This window comes from Phalacrocorax aristotelis, chromosome 2, assembly GCF_949628215.1.
Source record: "Phalacrocorax aristotelis chromosome 2, bGulAri2.1, whole genome shotgun sequence".
In the NCBI taxonomy this organism is placed as follows: domain Eukaryota; kingdom Metazoa; phylum Chordata; class Aves; order Suliformes; family Phalacrocoracidae; genus Phalacrocorax; species Phalacrocorax aristotelis.
Genome location: NC_134277.1, coordinates 83,038,092 through 83,060,691, shown reverse-complemented (window position 1 = coordinate 83,060,691; position 22,600 = coordinate 83,038,092). Strand labels below are relative to the sequence as shown.

Below are 22,600 nucleotides of genomic sequence, written 5' to 3'. Positions count from 1 at the left end.
TCTGTGGGTAGTGAGTGCTTAATTATAGATCCTTCTTTTGAGACCATTGGCGATCACATTTATAAGATCAACAAATGTGCTGTGGAAGCCACTAAGAAAAAAATAATTGTCATGAATTTGAGACAAAACTTGAAAGATTTCCTCTAGAATGTTCTGTTACTTTCTTTTTATTTTCATAGCTTGCTTTATGCAAAAATTAAACTAAACATGTATTTTGGACTCGGAGAAGACAGTTTCAAAACTGCTTGGTACCTGCAGCTCCAATTGCTGTTGGTAGGAACCTTTGGGTTGTTGCAAGCATTTTTTAGGCATCCTATTTAATGCTTTTTCAAGGAGTGGAGCACTCCTGAAAACCTGACTGCAACTGTGGTTGTGAGGTGTTTCTGAAAATCACAAGCCTAAACTATTGTGATTATAATGAGATAATTACATACGGTCTGATTCACTTCATGTTGCACAGTAGCCTCTAAATTTTCAGAAAGCAAACTCACCATGCTCAGAAGCAGAAAGGCTGTGTTGGTTTTTTACTTGGAGGGAAGGCCTCAGGGAAAAAAGCAGATGTTACCAGAAATTATAGTGGCACACCAAGTGATGCTGTAGTCTGTGCGCCACTTTGCAATCAATTCTCAAGGCATTGGAAGGCAATGTCACGCTGTTAAATCTGTAGCCCTAGCTACTCTTCAGTATCAGAGAGTAGGTGGAGATGCATGGTGCTTTTAAGGCATTCCAAGGTTACCGTGGATAATTTCATGCATCCAGTCTAAATACTCTCTGTGTTTTGAATGAATAATTTCTTCACTGCTCCCCACAGGAAACACATTGGGTGGAATGAATGTCATGATTCCTGCCAAAGGTTGCTGAATTTCTATGAACCGTATTTGTTTATAACTTCTATACAGAAGGTAGCAGATGTAAAATACAATTATTAATTATAATAATCTACTATGATGATAATGATGTGTTTAAAAATAATTGACCTATAAATCTTGCTGTTAATGATCAATTTCCACTTAAACTTAATTATAGGGGGGAACTGAATTGGATAAGTGCGAACTAACAACAGAATTTCATGACCAATAGATAATATTTAACTTCTAACTGCTATTGTGATAATTTGTATTTCTTGGACTATTGTTTACTGTGCAATCAAAGCTTTTCATTTTGCCTAGTGACAAATTGCCTATCATCTTTTTCATTGGTTATGGAATAGTACCAAGAAATAGCTATATTTGTTTTCATGCTCACCTTTGTAGCTGAGGGTTCAGTCTTTCTCAGTTTAGAGCTTTAAAGAGGTTTTTGTTTCAATCAGTACTCCAAATGGTCCTCTAAGAATAGCCTTTGCTAGTTATGCATTATTGAGAAAGTTAAAAAACAATAAAAGTGTAGCAGACAAAATTTACTAAATATTTAGTGTTTTGAGAATCTATGGTAACTGAATATTTCTCCCTCCAGTTTATTTGTCATGGTTTTTTACAATATTATGCTTTAGTTGGTTTTTATGTCATTGTTCAGACTGAGTCAAATGTTTCATTCTTCAAGATGCTTTATGATCAAGATCATGCAACAGTGACAGCTACAAAAAAAAAGTTTCTAGAGAGCTTTTACTAAGACTACATCCACTTTTGGGGGCAAATCAGCTCTTTCTGAAAGTGCTTAAAGAATTTTGATGTTGAAAAGAACAAGAAAAAAGTAAGAGAAAATTGGCATAACAAATAGAAATCTGTATAGATATTGAATTTTGTGTTAACTCCTTTATGTTGCACACACCAATAGTAACAGAAGCCTGCTTAACTGTCAGGTGCTGTGACCTAAGGTGGGCTGCATGGCCTGGATTGCAAAGCATAGGCTCAAAAATGCTACAACTGTACAAAGAAATTTCATGTACCAGCTGTACTTTGTGGTCCGGAAGTTAGCCAGTAGAGCATGGCCTCTTTCCATGTTATTAAATTCTTTTAGCCACACCAAAATAGGTCAGCTTCATGGAAAGTGACTGCAGAGAATAGTTCCTGATCTGTACTAATTTCCCCAAATGTCTTGAATTTGTCTGGGAAAGCTTTACTTGGAGTTGATCAAAACTGTGCCCAGTGACTGGGCTAAGGCTAACGGTACTAATGATTTAAATGTCCAGGAATTTTCCCCGACACCCTCACGTCCTTTTTTAAATCTTCAAAGGAAAATAAAACAAGCCTTTGCATCCATTCTTATAGTGTATGTAAGAATGTTGGTCATCACACTGATTAAGCGGTGGTGTAGGAGAAGAAAAAGTACAGAGGCTTTTTTATGATTAGCTGTCAAACATGTAGATAACTCAGGTGGGTGAAATAGAAACAGCAGGCAAGGGTCACTGAGCTGACAGTGTAGTGGCTGAACCAGGCAAGATGGAGCTGTAAAGAGTTTCTCTGGGGTGGTGAGGACTCATGATCTCAGTATAGCAAAATGTGGAGAGACGCAGAGCTGGAAGTGAACCAACACAGGATAAACTATTTTAGCAGTATTATTGTTGGGGAGAAAAAAAAAACACTTGGGGGGGAGAAGGAGGAGATGGCCACACTGTAGTTATAAGAAGAAAATGAGATCAAGGATAAATGTTTGTCTTTTTTTAGGAGAGGGGAGACAAGAGCTCATGTTGAATGTAAGGATAGATACGATGAGGAGGAAAGAGAAGGCCAGCGGCGTGTGAGACAGAAAGGCAGGTTGTACAGAGGTATGAGACCTGGAAGGAACTTGGAATGAAGAAGGGTTACCCTCAGTCCTCCTCTGATTCCTGTAAGAGCACTGTGCAAATACTGGTCTGCTAGTATTTTTTCATGTATTGATTTAACTATTGTTTTGCTGGTGTTAAAGCTGTAGTTAAGTGACTCGCTGGTATTACAATCCAAAATTATAATGACCGCTGCCTGCCTGCTGGTTCATCATTGGCTTACATTTGCATGGGCCCATTTCTGGAGTCTTTGCATTTCTGACGTCCATCACTCCTTGAAGTGATCAGTTAAAACATATTGTCAACTCAAAAATACAGTTTTAATTTACCCAAAACTCACACATAAATGGAAATCATAGTTGCTTAAGATTTTCTGACATTAAGAGATTTAAGCTTGGTTTACAAAATGAAGCTGGTGATTTTTTCCCCTTATGTCTTACGGCACGTTTGAAAATTAACAAAGATGGAGTAGATCAGGATCTAACCTTCCCTCCTTTTCTGATTCAGAGCAAGCTCTGACTCAGTATCCCACCTAATCGCTGCCTGCAGGCTAGTCTGCAATGAATCTGTCCACCCATCCTGTGCAAGTACCTCCCATTTGGTATAAAATAAGTAATTAGTTGCTGAAACTGAATTATGGCATCTTGTCTGCCAAACAAATTATTTAATCAGTGAAAGATAGGCTCATTTTCATTCCGAGAGCCAATGAAGATACAACTGCTGTATAAAAGTACAACAACTTGTACCAGGGGAAAGCCATACTTCCCTAACTAAATTGCAGTGGGTAGGATAACTTTTCAGGAATTTGGGAAGACTTGTTAAAATAGTTAATTAGGCAGATGGGAGCTCTGAACTGTAATCCCAAGTAAGTTTTCTAGCAAATTATGCAAGTAGGGAGGGAATAAATCATCCTCATTTTTTTTTTTAATCAAAATATCTGCTTTCATTATTTCAACTTTTTAAGTTAGTGAACAAAATAATTTCTTAATCATGCAGTCCTTTTCTGTAAATGTCTCATTTGGTACCAGGTAGGACCTCTCTTGTATTCTCCTGAAATCTTTACAAGCAGATACCATTATCTGAGGAACTTCCCTCTCATAGGCCACTCATCCAAAGCAATGGGTTAAAAGATTTTCCTTTCTAACTCATGTGGACCAGAAGACTTTTTACTTATACTCTGCATCTGAATCCAATTTTGCAATAAAATCTGAGCAAGGCTGGTTCAAAGCTACATGAATGGCATCAGCCACATTTAGTTTACTGAGTGAACAAAATTGACCTGCTTTTATATAGTAAAACCTATGCTAAATAGTGTGTGTGCAATTTCTGTGATGTACTAAGCTTCCCAGAATATATAAATAAATAGATAAGGATTTTCAGTCCACAGAGTGTGTATGCATACGTATGTACAGGCAGGCTATTCCAAGTTCAGCACTTGGTTGTCTTTTCTTTCAAAATATTTCTACAGATTTTAGTACTTGAACGTAAATCTATTAAAATATGCTATGAACCAATAAATAATCACTGAAAATATATGCTATTTAAAGGGTAATTATATGCAAACACTATTCCTAATATAATAATTGTGAAATAGATAACAGATCTATGCAATAGATCATCCAGATAATAGATCTTTCAAGTAACATGCAAAGGTTATATAACTGAGAGAAAAAAAAGGCTAGTTCTGTTTTATAAAGGTCTTTTTTACTTTCACTGAAATTCCTGAGATTGCATCAATGAGAGAATTTTTTTTTCCTAGTTTCTGAATGTCCATATTGTTGACTTTTCTATTTCAGATTGTTGTTTCCTCTGCTGTCTTCAGTGGAGGATTTAATACATTCTGTGAAATACATTGTACTGGTCACTCCTGAAATCCAAATCCAATTAGCTGCAAAATTCTACAGTACGGACAGGGAGATAATGTGCAAGGTCCTAGTAATGATCCTTCAACCTTGCCTTATTTAAGGCATCATTACCAGAAAGATGAATAGTTGCATTCTATTTCCAAGCATGTTAGCATTTCTGGAATTTGCCATGCTCTTTTATGCAAACTAACTTGATGGATTTCACCGGGATGCTTTTGGAAAGACCAGTGACAGCAAAAAACTGGCCCTTCTGATGTCTGGGCATTGCGCTACAGCTGCCTGAACATTTTATGTGTGGTTGCAAAACAGCCATGAGATAATGGTTTCAGACCACCAGGGAGCTGCTTTTTTTAAAGCCAAGATATGCACAAGTTGACAAAATTCAAGTATAGGTTCCAAACCTTAATTAATTTTTCTTCTATTTAAAACATTTTTCAATCATTCCCCTAAAATATTGACTTCTCCTGTGAGTTGGAAATGATATGATAAAACATAGTTTTAGCCAAATAGTTCTTTTGAATAAAAACAGTAAATTAACGGAGCGTCACCTTAAAAATACAGAATTTACAAATAAACCCAACTTACTGCTGACTTAATAAGACACTTACGAATGGTCTTTTATTTGCTAAGATCAGAATAAAAATGGTATAAATTCTACAATTAAATTTAATTTCTTCTATCTCAGAGCCTTATCCTTTAAAAGTATACTTATTTTGTATTAAAAATAAAAAGACATACTATTCCTTTGACTAAAATTATTTGCATGTGTTTTTATTGCTCAGCATATGAGGCTTTATTTCTCTAAATTGCTTTCACAGTCACTTTATCATCAGTGAACAAAAGAAAGAGACAAGAAAACTGTAGCACAATCACCTTACAAAATATGAATCAACCACTTCTCTTAATTGGTTTGATTCCGTAATGTATAATTTATACCAACTAATTATACACTTTTTGTCATTTAAATGTTGAAGTAAATATAACCCATCCATCCTTTCTTAAAGGTTATTTTAAGAGTTGGAAACAGGCCACAGCTGTCCTTGCAGCTAGCTCAGACTGTGTAACGCTTGATGTGGTGAGGGTTAGCCCATTAGCTTCTAGGAAGGATGTACGGAACTGACTTTTTACTTAACCAGCTATCATGTACATGGCTAGCTGAGAGAGAAAGGCCGTCAGTTCCCTTCTGGACCAGGACACATGCCTACAGATAGGCAGCTTGTAGCCTGTTAGAAGGCAATGTTGCGTTATACCAAATTTTCATTTAATTGCTTGAATATTGTTGCTATGATACAAAAAGTACTTTCCCTTTCATTCTTTGCCTTATTTTTTTCTGGTTTTGACAAATATATTTTATGAAACATTTATTTTAATATTTACCAAAAAGTTCTATCTTTAACAATGAAACAGGCACAGTAATGCAGAAAGTCAGTGTACTAATGAACAGTCAGGCAAAACATATATAAAACACCTTTGGAAATAAATTTCTGCTAAAAAAAAGGATTCTGATTCATTTTTCCTTCTAGTTACAAAGAAAATATCAGTTTTCTGAAGTGTCTCAGTTTTTCTGAAATGTGGGTCAATAGATACCTGCGGGTCAAACAACTCTGACAGAAGTATATAATGTTAAGAGGTTTCCCCTTTGTTACACTCCTCATTACTGTGAGACATGCAAGGTGGGAGTTCCCCACTGAATATGTTCAAAAAAACAGGTTCTAAATAAAAAAATTCCATGTTCAGCAGGTTAGTCAGTGTTTTTTCATCACTGGATGCTGATATCCCATTCAAACCTACCTGTCTCCTTAAAGGAGCCTCGATGATATGAAGGTGTTCTGTGATATATTTGTTGGGCAAGCTTGTAATGTATTATTTATCAATGTAGCTTCTTCCAAGTATTAATAATGTATGTTCTCCCACTTCTACTGTGAAACTGGATTTTTTTCAGTTTATCTGAGTTCAGAAAATAAATTTTAACTTTATTCTGTCATAATTAATCTCTGATTTGATAAGGTAATCTATAGCATGGCATCTATGATATAAGCCCCTTGGGAGACTGTGGTCCTGATTATGTGATTTAGAAACCTTTAGCCTGCAGCAGTTAGTGTTAAAGGACCTCAGTCCCTTTTTCCAGTCTGCACTTGGACTTCCTGGCTTTGTTAATCATCGATGAGTTATGTGATACTGGAGGTCTCAACTCACAGACACAGTGAGGGCTTTTTAGGTCTTGCCAGACCTGAACTTGGCACCTACCTGGACCTGATTTTAAAGGCTTATTTTTTCATAATTCTGCACAAGTATCCTTTTAGCTATGGTAGTCAAACAAATGACGAACTCCATTTCCTGGCAGGTAGTTACTCTGAATCATTGCAACTTTTTCAAAGAGCAAAACTGAAAAAAACAGTTACTATATTAGAAATAAGATTAATACTTAACTTTTTTTCCTAGCAATTATTTTTGTTTAGCTGTAATTAGCCTTGTGAATTTCAGTCACATGAGACATTATCTGACATACTGCTTAAGCAAATGGGACTGGCTAAGTAAATCCCCATTGATCAGGATTTTTGCTTTTACTGCTTTGATTAAGCAGAATTCCTTAGTTTATAAGCATATGAATATGTTGCTTGTAACACATCCTGAAAGAAAAGAATGTTTCAGGTAACTGTCTGCCTTGATCAAGCTTGTTCTAATACACTGGAGTCCCCATACTGACATTTTAGTTTGTAAGCCATGCTAAAAGTTTATTACTTTCAATATCAACACAAACCTCTGATATTATTCTCTTCTGTTTTGTTAAGAGTCACTGCTATAATTCAGCTTCTGTGACATTTGATATAATGGAGAGAAAAGGTTTTCAACACTATTAGCATGCAAAGCATAGGACAAGGTTGGTCTCTTGTGATTTTTTTTGTTCCTTCAAAGCAACAATTGGGCAAAGACGTCATGACTACAGTGCATACATTAAATGAGACCTGAAGTCTATCTTCTTCAAAGAGGATGATATATTCCATTATTTCTTTGTGTCATGAAAACTGTCTGACATTATGCGAGACGTGTACTTTTTTGCAACACCATAGTAGGTGAAGGCATACAATAAAACAGGAAATTACTAAGGCCCCTAACAGCAATAAAGTAAAATATACAATGGAAAATCAGACACAGGAGAGAGCATTGGGTCCAAAGAACTTGCCAATGCGCTAAGTTTTTCAGTTTCCAGGCTCTTATTATACCCTTTCAGCAGCAGGGGTTCCAGCTGGAAGGAAGGAGGGGACTGCAGTCGCGGGCAGTTTAACAAGCATTGAGGATGAGGACCGTAAGAATGTAGGTTCAAAGAGACCCTTTGGGTTGATTTGGATGTTGACCAGATTTGGAGCATCTCACAAGTGTTTTGACAGGATATCAGCTAACAAAAGGAGGTGCCAGGGGCAGTAGTCCATGTGAGCTCTGACAACATAAGGTAAGGCTAGACAGAGGTCTTAGGATTGAAATTTAGGCTGGCAAGTGAAAGCTGAAGTTAAAGACATTCATAGTAGCATAGTCTGAAATTGTCTCCTATGTACAATCAGTGAGATAAAGATCAGAAAGAAAGGCAAAGCTTTAAATGACTGGCTGAGAAAAAGGTCTAAGGAGAAGAGAATCACATTATTGGAAAGTAGGGGCACTTGCTAAAGAATGGATGCCCATAGAGGAGACACAAAATTCATTCTAGCGGTAGGAGAAACAGGCTTCAGAAAATTTAAAAATATTCTGATATCTGTTGTGATTCTAGTTGAAAAGTTCAGGAAAATTTGCAGGTGTTGGAAAACACACAATTCAAAAATGCAAAAATACACAGTTCAGATAATAGGTGCAGTCACTGGGATTCTGCATTCTTCACAGAAGAATGATACAAAAGGTGGTAGTAGTCCAGTAGGAAATGCAGAAATGGAAGATCACACAGAATCAAACTAGGGTCCCGGAAAGAAGAGAAAGCCACAATATAAAGCCAAGGGTTAAAATGGGACCTAGTATGGGTGGCTTTAATATCTAATGCTGAACAAGAATATCAGCATAATAAGCATGTTCAAAATCTGTGGAAAAGGAGAAAATGAGTCAGACAGTGTGTACTAAGGAGCAAAATACACATGAAAGGCAAAGTAGACCTTATCAGTGGAGGAATAACGATGGCTGTTAAAGGAAGCTCTAAGTCAAGCAAGACTTAAAGAAGAAAATAGTATTAACAATCTAGTCAGGAAAAGTTCTTTAGTTCTAAATTTTACAGCAACCATAATGAGTTTAAATGCAATATCTGTGCAGAAGCAATAACAGCCAAAATTACATGATGGTTGTACTCAGTTAAATAAAAAAAACCAAGCGGAAATAAATAAAACTGAGGGATATTGCTGTAAAAAGTCTGAATGGGATAGCTGACACAGTTAAATCACTGTGGGTGGTGTGGATGCTATCTAGGGATGACATTTTGAAGACCCACAGTAAATGCACAGCACCCATTAAAAAGCAAGTCAGTAAGGGTAAACAACATAGCTAATAAAAGCAAGAACACATCTTTCAAAAAAATGAAGTTGTGTCTCAAGAAGGACAATAGAAAGAACCATAAAACCTTCTTTATCTATAAAACCTCAATAAAGAAGACAAAAAATGAGTTTGAATAAATCTCCGGCAAACAAGCTAATAATAATTGTCTTTTAAAGCCATCTGGGGGCAAAAGCCTCAGAGGAACGCTGTAAAGCCAACCCAAAATAGAGATACAGAAAAAGTGATCAGAGAAGATAAGATCAGAAATATAAAATTTAATATATTTTTTTCTTTGCATTCAGCGTAGAATAGCTGGGGAATTTTTCTGTCCTGGAACCCTTCCTTATGGTGGGTTCGTGAGAAGGTTAAATTAGCTATAGAAGCAGTTGTGGAACGAACAGACACAACAGTAACAAATCATTGGGATTAGGTGTTACATGCCCAAGAGCCTGAAGGATGAAATAAGTGAACTATTATGATGTGTAATATTTTGCTTCAAACCACATGAAGGCTTGGAGGTGCTAATATAACACTTTTCTTTATCCCCAAAGATATCCGGGGAGTTTGGGGGGGGTAAGGATGGATATGAGTGACATGCACAGGGCAAAATAGAAGGAGCAGGATTAATGGACTAATGGAGAATATGCCATACTAAAAAAAAACAACACAGCTTTTCTAAATAAAGGTCATATTTTGCCATGCTTTATGAATTCTTTAAAGAGGTCACCATGCAGGTAGATATGTAGAGATGGATTCAGAACAAATGAGAGGAAGCTGTTTGCTGTGCAATACCTGATTAATCTGTGCACCTCACTTACAGGATCTTGTGGACTCTGAAATTTTACATAAGTTTCAAAGCAACATGGCAACTTGCTGTAAAAATATCCATTGAGGGTTGTTAAATACAAAGACACCTCTGGACTAAAAATCATTAGAAACAGGAAATATTCTGGAGTGTTTTTTGGCATGTTCTTATGTATGCCTTCTAGATGTCAGTGTAAGAGACAGAAGATGGGGCCAGATGGATCTTTGTCTTAACATGATTGTTCTTACATGCCTGTAGAAATGCAATATATTTTCATATTGAGGAAAAGATGAATAAATTTTATATGAGAGAAAACTGTGAAGTTCCAAGTATCGTTTGGTACCTAAGGAGCATTTATAATACATAAAGTGGGATTACAGTTCATGGGCAAGAAAAGAGATACAAGGTAAAAACCTGCCATGATCTTACTGCAATTTCGCAGGAATGTTCTACTATGAATTTCCCTTATTAAAAACTTTTAGCAGCTAATTATTTTGGCATAGTTATCAAGGTTTTTGCTTGATTAATGTTTGCATTTCAAAGGTACGGAATCTACAAAACTTCAGTAAATTTAAGGGGAGCAGTACCTGACAATCTTGCTAATCTCACACAGGCTATGAAATGCTTTAAATTAGCATATTTCTGAGATAAAAGCCTAATTTAAACTAACTGATATGAAATGTTATAAATTGTCAATAAATGATCACTATTTTGAGGCTGTAAGTGTTTTCAAAGACAGATATAATCTTCTGGGCCAAGACGTGTAAAAAACCTGATCCTGATTATCACAACAACAATGTTTATCAGAAGCTAGTTCTGCCTTTGGTACCTGGAAGTCTCAGGTTATAACCCATTGTCATTTGAAGGGGATCATCCGGTTTCTCCTGAGAAAATAGTATTTCCCAAATAATTTTTAAAGTGTAAATGAAAAGAACTCTCAGGCTCGGGCTGGCCCTGTGGAATGATGACATATTTCCTCTTAAACATTCAATACTCATACTTTCAAATTGACCCTTATAGTATTTAAAAAAACAACAGTGTATTATAAAGTTTTTGATCATATACTGTTCTTCCTGGATCTCAATTCCTTATCTGAAGGATTTTTCACATTAATATGTTCAGTCATGCTTATCTGAAAATCAGTGCAGTTGGAATACAACATACTCTTAGGAAATCTGGGTGGGTTGTCATTGACATCCGTGAGAGTAATGTTTACAGTGGTAGTACCAGCTAGTCCTCCCAGCTGTCCTCCCATGTCCTTGGCTTGGATTAGAACTTGATATTGTTCTTTCACTTCTCTGTCCATATTTGGCAAAGCTGTTCTTATTATACCTATGAGAAGAAATGGGAAAGAGAAAGAACAAGTAAAAAAAAGGGCTATGACTGTCTACTATTACATTTTAATATTGGATCTCCTGGGCCAGGCCGGGATCGACTCTTCCTAAAGGGTTGATAAGAGAGGAGTTCACAGAGAAACATGCAAATCACTTGCGCTTTCCAAAAGTGTGCTCGTCAGCTATTCAACCATTCAGAATGATTGCTGTGTCTTTTCAATCAAGACGTGAATGGCTGAAAGAGAAATGTACATTTTCATTAGGGATGTGAATGGCGTGAGCATAGGTTTGCCACATCGGAACGGAAGAACACTGCATTGTGCAGAGTAGGTAGAGGTGGCAATGCATTTCAGAGACTGCATCTTCACTTGTTTCCAACTTGTCACTTGCCATCACAGTTAAGCTACTGTTGGCCAAGACTATAATCCATCTGTACAAAAGGAGGTCTTTATTAGAAGATTCTCCTTTGCTTGAGAAAGTTTTCTTGATATAGCACATAGATGCAGTGAAAACTTTAGGACTTTCCTTAAAGAAATGTAATTAGAATATCATGGTAAGACATTACCCAAACGACTCTTAATCTTCAGTGATTTCGGATAGCTGACATCTAAATAGCTGTGCCATAATCTCCCTTCTGATATGTTAAGAATGTATATGATAAAAGGAAGACTTGGAGAGAAAGAGGTACTACTGACCATAGGATCAGCTGATGAGCTGATAGTAAAAAGCTATAAGGTTTTGGGCACCCAAGCCTTTCTCTTGAAACGAAATGTATAGGAGAAAATGCATTTATTTATCAACATTTCACAAGTGCATATTACATTGCAAAATATCATATATTCAGCAATATCTTTTTGAAAATTTTTGGGTGCAGACTGGTGCAGGTAGCATGCACAACTGAAAAACAAACCAACTGGAAGCATGCTTCTCCTCTGAGCTATTGTAGTTTTAGAGAATATTATTTTCTAGTATTACACCATTTGGGTTTAAAAGCAGTCCTTTTCCCCTGGTGCTATAATGGGTCTGGAATGATAAGAAATGAACTTTAAGGGTCATTCTTATCTTAGCAACTAACTACTGCTGTGTTAACAAGTAGGAATAGGAACCTTTAGCTTATAGTACTTGTTCAGTGTCTAGAAATAACTTTGACCTAAATCTGCTATTTCTGGAACCTATTAAAAATTCCCATTGAATTGAATTGTATAACAATTTCCTTTCCCTCCATTTGTAACACTGATGATGATAGTGGCAACTTTAATAATAACTACTATTTTCTACCTCAGCAAGGCATAGATCTGGAATATGACCAGCAAATACTTAAGAACCTTTAGATAATGCAACACTATCCTTTTGAGCATTCGGAAACAATCAGTGTTGTTCAAAGTTTTGTTTATTCCAGACAGAAATCTTGAACTGTAGAACTGTAAACATTTCTTCATATTAATGAAAAAATCCTTTTCTAAATAGTATGAAGATTACTAGGTTTTCTCTTGAATCTCTTAATTCATATTTTTGCATTGTGGAGACTATATGATCCACAGTATTTTACAACATCCTTGGTATGCTAATTCTGAGGAGAAAAAAGCTATGAAAATTAAAGACTTCCCTTGTTATACTAGCAAAACAAAATAACAGTATGTAGAAAAAACTGAATATGGGCAGATAGTAGATTGTGAGCTGGAGATACAGTTCGTTGTACTGTTATACCTGTTTAGGTACAACCCAGTGGCTTTCTCAGTTGGAATATTACAGATGGTCTTCAGAAAATGAAGAATTGGCTATTGGTCTAGTAGTAAAGTTCCCAATCACCTGCTGTTTATTCCTATCTGGAAGTATAAGGGCATGCTATATTTTTTTTCTGTAGAAAGCCCTTGTCTCCAGCAAAAATAATCAATTAGAATAATTTTCATATCTAGCAGTTCATAGACACTTTCCCTTTACTACCTATTCTGTTTAAAAACCATAGAGAAACCCCTGAAAAATACTATTTCTACCAAAATCTTCAGTTCATATGGACAGGACAAAGGTGATTTAAAGTTATCTAACCAGTAAAATAGAAAAATATAATGAAGGCAAAAATCCTTGGGAAAGAAAGGGCTACAGATTTTGATATTCCAGCTTCAGCTTCACAAAGAATATCCAAACTTTAAATCAAAGGCTTATTATAATGTAGATGCCTTAACATGCAGGTAATGGTGTTCTGAGTATTTGTAAATCTTTCTAACTTAAGATTTTACAATAAAGATTGTTTAGCTCCAGAATTGAATAACTTTGATTTTTTTTTTTTTCATTGCAAATGTTATCAATATCAAATGTGCAGAAAAGTACGGTCTCAATGAGGCTGCTGAAAATTGAAAATAGTATGTATGGGACCTGGACCAGGAGATATATCCTGCAAAGTTATTGAGCCATAACTCAACAGCTGATGATCCACTTATGTGGAAGAGGTAATCCAGGTTCCATGAAAAACCTCCTGAACAAATATTAACATCAATATTCCTGCTGACACCAATTTGTATTTCAAGAATATAACTGTGGTCATAATATGGACTAGAATACTGAGTCTAAGAAAAAATTGGAGACATCTAGCCATAACTAAGAATACTGACCTCATAAACACATCAGAACATTGGGTGGAAGGAAGTTTGTCAAAAGGACATTTTAGTAATGGAACAGAATGTACAGAGGAAAGATAAGGGAGGTTATCTATCTTAAGAGAAGTGCTCTATTTTAAAGAAAACTCACATTAAAATCAGGAAAGCAATTTCACAGCATCAAAATGTAACCCCCATGTATAAGATTTGAGGCCTTAAAATGTGCCAATCCAACAGCTGCTCTCCAGCAGAGACTGTAATGCATTTAACCTTCCTGCAAGAGCAATAAAAGCTAACTCTCCTCCTTCCACATAGTCTGCTTACCTCCAGAAAAGCACTGCAAAAAATTAGGAGGTCAGTAAAGAAGAGCAGTAAAGGGGCAGCTGTGACATTCAGACACATAAAGCTTAAGAACTATTTAAGTGTACTAGATTTGTATCAGTGTAAATGTTTATCACCTATCAGGAATGATTTGAGAAAGGAGTATGTGTAAAATCATGTGCATGCCAAACACAATCCTTATTTCACATATAAAGTTATGGTCAACGGTTTCACCATTACCACTTTGTGATGAGATCTTGAGGTAGTAATAGAAATATCCACAAACATATCAGCTTTTGTGTGGTACATGCTAAAAGGTAAACAGAATGTTTGGAAAGGAATAAAGAACAAAAGTGTTACGATTAACCATTTTATACATCAATATGAGCTGTCTTCTTGAATACTGTGTGAGCTTTCTCATCCCAAGAAGGTGGAGGAGGATGATCAGTGTTATGGAATGGTTTCCACTTAAAGAAGTCTTCAATCTAGAAGAGAGGTGACTGGGGGGAGAATATGCCTCTATAAGGTCCTGGGGAACTAACAAATAGGAATTAACTGTTCACTGTCTCATGAGATGTACATGTGAGGTATGGTATAAGTTAAAAAGTGTCATGCTTCAAAGGAGCAAGAAAAGCTGGTTCTTCACCCCCCAAAAAAACTTTTGCTGTGGAATTTCTAGTCACTGGTTGTGCAGATACTGTGCTCCTGGACAAGTCAACCCTACTGGGAAGTGGACAAGTTATGAAGGAGAAATCCTTTTGGAGATTTAGTTGCATGGACACAGCTAATCACCCAGCAGGAACTTCATAAGAACAAGTTGTTGAAGACTAGAAGAGTACTGAGGAGCTGCATCACTAAACACTTCTTTTGTCCTTCACTAGAGCTGAGCAGGAAATATGATACACAGCAGCATGGACCTTTGGTCTGACCTAGTATGGATGTTCTTAAGCTCTTTAAATAGCACAAGAGAATATATCAAAATTGTCACTAGAATGCTAGAGACAGCAAAAAAAAAAAAAAAAAAGCCAACAACAGCAACCCAAAAAATGCTTCTCCATCTGCCAGCAGTTCTGAATTTGTCTGTCATTTGTACCCAAATGGCTTTCTTCCCCTTTTCTGTCAAAAACACTTAAGGCAGGTGTCTGGCAGTAAAACTCTGCAGTGAAAAACTACTGTATCATACCCTCAGTTATAAAATAAAGACTTGGAAATGCCAGATGATCTGTAGTGCCCAAGTGTTGCCCAAGACTTCTGGATTTAAGAACAAATTATTAAGCAGCACCCTGTACATTATTATTCACATACTGTTTATCTCTACAGTCATTGTTAGATCCACAGGTAACTCTCATGTTGTGACCTTTCTAATGTAAGACAGGTTATGGCACATTACTGTTGCTCAAAGAAGCATGAATCTATATGCTTTTTTCTGGTATAGGATTTTAAGCTATGCATGGCTAGGTGTTTCATGAATCTTCCTATACAACTGTGTCCATTCTTTTACCACCAAGGTCCACCTGAGTAACTTATTAAAGTTGTTAGTAGACAGATGTGGAAACACTGGGTTTGTATGGTGTTCCAGGGTTAGTAAGGTGCAGGCTATCACCTATGGTCCTCTCACTACTCCCTGCTGAGTAATTCAAAGTGCTACAGGAAAAAAAGTTCTTTAAGTACTAACAACTAATATTTTTTTTTCTTGGGAAACTTGTACTAGCACTCCAGTTGTGGCTTCTGTAAAGGTTTTTCTTGACATTGACTTCCTCCTCATTCTTTACAAGACTGAAATTAAAAAGGAAGTATAAAGGTAAATAATTCTTTTCGCCCCAGACACTTGAAGACGTTCCATTTCAGTTTGAAAAATAATGTTGCTCACTGCAAATTGCAATATGATCTGCTAAACGGAGCACATGACAAAGGAATGTGCCCATTGGAGATAGTGCACTAACAGCCTTTGGAGGCTTTCATACAGCCACTCTTAGAGCCAAACTATGGATTGATGTGGGAAGAAGGTTCTTTAACACACAGTCTGACATTCAAGAACATCTTCACTGGAAGGAGCAACTATTTGCTGGAAGGAGCATATGGGCAACTATCCCTGTAACACATTCGGGGTGACACAATGCATGGCATTCACCATGTAGGTTATTTGCTCCATAACTGAATTGCTAAATATAGAAACAAGAATGACATTTAGAAATATAGGACAAGATACTTAATTAACATGTCTACCAACCTCCCAAATACTTCAGTCTCTTTAAAAGTATTATCCTTTTCTGCTCACACATCCAATAACCCCAGAGAAACATGCTATGCCCCATGAAAAGAGGAGGGCAGGAAATGATTAGCAGTTCCACAGTCCCAGTTTCGCTCTGTATAGCAAAACAATAATTGCTAGAGAACTTCTGACTGTAAGTTCAGCAAGTAAAAATGCTAAGAATTTATGCTGAGAAAGAATGTAGACCCAAGAAACAAAACTGAATCATCAGGAAAAAAAACAAACCAAAAAAATAGAATGCATGTAGCAGATAAAGCTTTAGCTACAGAGAAATGATAAAGCATAAAAAAAAATAGTTAAATGTATATGTATTTTAGATATTCCCGGGCTGATTGGAACATGTTTCTTTTGTTTCTACAACAGATTGTAATTCATTCAAAAACCAGACAATACCCAAAACTGAATCATGTGCAAATTACTTTACTGGCTTTTGGCCATATCAGCACAGTCCATATTTTTTAATTGATACTGCCCGCATGAATCAAAAACCAGAGTTTATATCTTCCACTCTTGCTGACAAACATTTTACCTGTCTTCGGATCAATGGAGAAATACGGTTGCCCCTGAAGAATGCTGTAAACCACTCTAGCACTGTTTCCATAAGTGGGATCATCAGCATCTGTAGCCTTTACTTGAAGCACATATGCACCTGCAAAGAAACACAGGTAATCACCTTTTCAGTATAGAACAGTGATCAGGGATATTTCAGACACTTTAGTCCTTTCGCTAGTGGATCCTGTTGTAATTCTTGTTCCACTGGAAGCAAAGGGAGAACAAATCAGTCAATTCTTCAGCTCCATGCTAGCAACCATCTAGGTAACAACTGAGGTATAATGGGAAGGAAAGGGGAAGCAGCCTACCATCTGAAGATATTTCTAAACAGTTTATGATGCATGCATTACTTGCAAAAACTTTTTGCCAAAGACATATAGGATGGAGGCCTGGGGAAGTGCAATACTGGATATTGAAAAAGGAATATGCCCCACAGTTTTGTGAAAGGTTGACTACTGTGGAAGTAAAATATGTTAGTTGCCTTTAAAACAAGTGTTTGGTCAAGTAACTCCTGACTATGCCAGTGAACCAATCTCTAAATACCTTAAAAAAATATACTGTAATCTCCTAAATTTGGAATTCACATTCCCATTGTAGAAGGAAATCAGGTGTTAGGTTCAGCCAGTTGTCTTCAAAATCCGAACTTCAGTCATCTTCTCTTTCCAGTACAAATCAGTAGGAAACAAAAGTACCATGGAGAAAGAACCTCCCCTTGATACTCAGCCATGGTTATAGACCAGACCTAGTGCAGTTTGCTTTGTATTCCAACTCAGAGAGGACCCATACTATGGAGCAAAAGAAATGAAAATGAAGGCAGAACACTCACTGTAAATGTCAATAGTCTTGCAGAAATGTCTTGTCCCTCCTGCTGGTCACTAAGCAATTTATCTGCATTTTTCCACTGCCCCATAATGAAAATAGTGTTCAGACTATAGTCTTCAGCAAAACAAATGGCCACATATTTAGGCTTTCCCATAAGCTTTGAAGAATTAATAGTTTCTGTGATCTTCTGTGCAAATGAATGTTGGGATTTGCAATACTGATTTGGAGTCACTGAGGGTTAAGACAACCCATATGAAAAATAGCAAAGGGAGGAGGGTTATCCACACCTTTTTTTTTTTTTTTGAGAAATGTTCTGCATTTGGAGGTCACTTGACATTTTTTTTCAATAATATCTGTGGCATACTGCAAGCACTTCAAGACCGCTCCTTTTCTGTAATGAGAACTGGCAAGTTTCAAAGGATGTTCACAATCTAAAATTAACCTTAATGGACTTGTCAAAGTTTATTTCTGGGAGTGCCTAACTGAGAGATGCTCCATGTGAAAGGTCCTATGACTTAGACAGGAAAATAACTCATAGCAAAAGTAGCTGGAGGATTTTCCTTTCAGTCCTGGCCCTCCTCCCTCCCCCCTAATGCTCCACATGAGGATTGACAATGGTGCTGAAGTGTTTGGAATTAACATTGTAAAAATACTTGCTGCATGATGGCTGGTCATACAAGACTGCTCCTGTTACAGTTTATTGAGCAATACAGAATGAAGAGGTATTCCAAGAGATAATCTTTCTATCTCCTGAAGAAGACACAGAAACACAGTGTTATACAACTAACAATCACTTTTTAAAGTCAATAGCTGATCATGTTTTCAAGCTGAGGGAAAGTCTGATTATAATCAATTTCTAAAAGAAATAAAAGAATAACAATGAATAAATTAAAGAAAATAAACCATTGAGATGAGATCGATTCAGTTAAATAAAAGCCTGAAGTTAGTCTTTTGATTTTCTGGATGTGAAAGTTGAGGAACTAAACGTCTTAGAGAAGACCAAAGTCAAGGTTCAGTATAACAATTGTGGAAGCAGTGCCTCCTCAAACACTTGTGCCTGCCTTTACATAACACACAGCCTTAACTGACTATACATTAAATAGCTTAGACAAGCGCAGCTGGAGGAATATATTTTCCTACTGGAATGATAGACAGAAGCTATCTAATACCTGTAGAGCATTTGATGGGTTTCATCTGTTCCTGTCCATAAGGAGTATCTTTATGATAGGATCTCCCACTTTCATCCGTGTTTTCTGCTCCAGAAATTCAGGGATCCACAACAATAACTTAGTTCTACTCCAGTGACCAAGATGGAGAAGAAAATGGCAGCTTTCAATTTTTTTCCCCTCTTCCCTTGACAAACAGAAGTTCACTGTATGTGGCACCTTTGAATTCTTACTGTTGTGGAAGAAAAAGGGAGATCTGTTCCTTCTGGAGCAATTATACTGACAAAAGAAGTCATGTTCACTCCCGTAGAGAACAACTTCCCTTCCTGGTACACACACAATTTTCTTCCTTCACTGCTATACTATCTCACTACCTTTCCAACCTAAAAAAATCAGTTCACTTCTTCCACTGAAAAGAAACGCTACTTTTAACATAACCTTCTTTCCTCTGTGTTCTGACCTTAGGCTGGTGAATTTTGCTCCCTTCTGAAGTGGTGGAGCAAAGCAGCAGATTCCCAGATGCTGAGGTCTGAGCTGGAATTGGGTGACAGTGCTGTGGCTGACAAAAGTGCTGCTTTGGGACTGTTTTAAGACAATAGCCTGCACTTTTGGGGGGGGGGAAGCAAACAGTAATGTCACACATTCCCAAGTCTCCCCTTGGGCCAGGTTCAAGTTCCTGATGCCACAGTGGTTGCTGCTTCAGAGACCTCATTTTATTCTGTCATCTGAGTATGAATTGATAAAATTTTGTGGCCTTGAAATTTTGTGGCCTTGTTACCAAGGCCTTTGCTTTGCACCTCGAAGGGAGCAACATTCTCAATAAGAAAACAGGACAGGCAGACAAAGATTTATAAATGCAAGAGCAGAAAGTTAAGTTTCTTTGTATATGCACCTGTTTTCTGAAGTGCTGAGCACTGAGAAGACCTACCAAAAGTCCAGATTTAAAAACCTAATGTTTCTGGAAGGCTAGTCACAACATGCCCTCTCAGAAGTTATTAACAGAGAACTTGCAAACACCGTAACGAAGATCTCTCCAACACTTGAGGCTATCTGATAGAATCAGCAGACCTGTCACACGCAACACTGGTCATCACTTAAAGAGGGTAAATCACTTCTTTGACTACTGACAATTCACATTGACTAACTTTGGACAACAAATATAGATGGTTAAAAGATTTGCTTCACTGCACCTCACTTGCAAATTGAAAAAAAACATATAAGTCTACATACCAGCTCTTTTAAAAAATAAGAATTCTTAAACCTTATCATGTACTGATTTTGAGATTTGAAATCAATATTAACTGAAATATTGAGGCTGCAATGAGACATATTAAATATGACTTAATTTTAAGGAAATTATTTAAGAAAGCATTGTGCCTCTTAAGTACTTAAGCTGTTAGTTAAATAGTACTGCTTATTTTTTATCCATTTCAGTTACAATTCTGCACCTGCATTTATCACTATCAGTGCTTTTCTTTTAATCCTTAGAAGCTTAGTTCAGGAAAAAATAATTACAGTGTACTTTGAAGAGGACTGTAAGATATACTAGTCTGCTATGCTAGGCCGTATTCAGAAGGCAGATTTAGCTCTGGTAAAGCTTGTGAAAAAATTGCTGCAGTCTTTTTCTTATGGAAAACTTATATATAATTCAAGAAATTTTTACCTTCACATGGAGAGTTGTGATTTATTAATTTATTTGTAGAATTATAGATAAAATATCAACTCATTTTTTTACTATTTCACCACATCAAATCAATCCCTAAAATAAATCTGATTTTGACTTCATATTGTAGTTATAAAAAAGACCAAGAAGGAAAGATGATTTGTATTTAACAGACAAAAATCTATTTACATTTTATCTCATTTTGCCTACCTTCTTATGCACATAGTAGAGTATTTAAGTTCTGTTCAGATCTGCAATAAAAGATAACCCACAACAAAAAGTCACACTCAATGAACAAGATACATCAGTGTGACACTGAATTACTGGAATTCATAAATGTATTTCCTCCAAGTGAAACAAAACAAAAAAACCCACTCCAAATCCATAAACTGTAATTGATTTTGCTACTGTCCTGCAAAACATTCTTCTCTCTAAAATGCAGAGATATGGATTTGACAGGTGGACCACTCAGTGGATAAGGAATTGGCTGGATACTCATGCCCAAAGAGTTGTGGTCAATGGCTTGATGTCTGGGTGGAGACCAGTGACAAGTGGAGTCCTTCAGGGGTCCATAGTGGGACAAGTATTATATTACATCTTTGTTGGGGACAGGGACAGTGAGACTGAGTGCATCCTCAGCAAGTTTGTGGATGACATCAAGCTGAGTGTCGTGGTTGACACTCTAGAGGGAAGGGATGCCATCCAGAGGGACCTTGAAAGGTATGAGAGGTGGGCCTCTGTGAAATTCCTGAAGATCAACAAAGGCAAGTGCAAGGTCCTGCCCATGGGTCAGGGCAATCCCAAGCACAAATACAGACTGGGTGGAGAATGGATTAAGGGAAGCCCTGAGGAGAAGGACTTGTGGGTGTTGGTGGATGAGGAGCTCGACATGACCCACCAATGTGCGCTTGCTCCCAGAAAGCCATTCATATCCTGGGTTGCATCAAAAGAAGTGTGACTAGCAGGTCAACGGAGGTGATTCTGCTCCTCTGTTCTGCTTTGGTGAGACCCCACCTGGAGTACTGTGTCTAGCCCCCAGCATACAAAAGACACGGACCTGTTGGAGTGGGTCCGGAGTAGGGCCACAAAGATGATCGGGGGCTGGAGCGCCTCCCCTGTGAGGGATTGTTTAGGCTAGAGGAGAGAAGGCTCTGGGGACACATTATAGCAGCCTTCCAGTACTTAAAGGGGGCCTATAGGAAAGATGTGGCGGGACTTTTTATCAGGGTCTGTAGTGATAGGATGAGGGGTAATGGCTTTAAACTGGAAAAGGATAGATTTAGATTAGATATAAGTAAGAAATTCTGTACTGAGAGGGTGGTGAGGCACTGGAGCAGGTTGCTGAGAGAGGTTGTGCATGCCCCATGTGGGGAGGCATTCAAAGCTAGTTTGGATGCGGCTTTGAGCAACGTGACCTAGTAGAAGGTATCCCTGGGGTGCTGGAACTAGATGATCTTTAAGGTCCCTTCTGACCCAAACCATTCTATGATTCACAACTGAATGCATGAATTGGTAACGCTTCAGAATAAGAGAAGCTTTACAAAGCGTACTAAATTAACACAAATCAAGAACTACTGACCCAGTATATTCATCAGCTTCCCTTATGTTTCAACAGGTTTAGGTAAGAAATTTTGAGTTAAAATATTCAAGGAACTTTAATTTTTCTTGTTATGATGTAACCATTCACATATATTTAAGAGGTTAACATGTGAGGTATTGAATGTGTTTGTGGGGGGATTTTTAATAAGCAAAGTTGGGAATTTTTCATAAATTTAATCCATACAGTGTCTCAGGAGACTGAAACAACAGGTACATCAGTAAATGTGTTTATCTGGTTTTGCATATTCAAAGCAAAGCTACTGTCGCTGAGAATGGATTTAGGAGCTCATCCCCTATTCCACAGTTTGTTTCCTAAGCTCTACGAACAGCAGCTTAAAACCAATCAATATACTTTTTACAAAGCAGTGACCATCTCCCCTTCTTTCCAAAGCCACTA

The 22,600-nt window shown here is 37.1% G+C and overlaps 1 protein-coding gene across 4 annotated transcripts in view; it reads right to left on the bottom strand.

The window, feature by feature from the left end:
* The window catches only part of CDH12 (cadherin 12), a 588,619-nt gene that overhangs the window by 55,200 nt on the left and 510,819 nt on the right, over positions 1-22,600 (bottom strand). For all 4 annotated transcript variants that reach the window (XM_075084230.1, XM_075084229.1, XM_075084228.1 and 1 more), the window contains 2 exons: positions 16,931-17,050; positions 11,045-11,212 (listed from right to left, as the gene is read on the bottom strand). In XM_075084230.1, the coding sequence (XP_074940331.1) occupies positions 11,045-11,212; positions 16,931-17,050 (288 nt within the window). The remainder of the gene's footprint in view (positions 1-11,044; positions 11,213-16,930; positions 17,051-22,600) is intronic.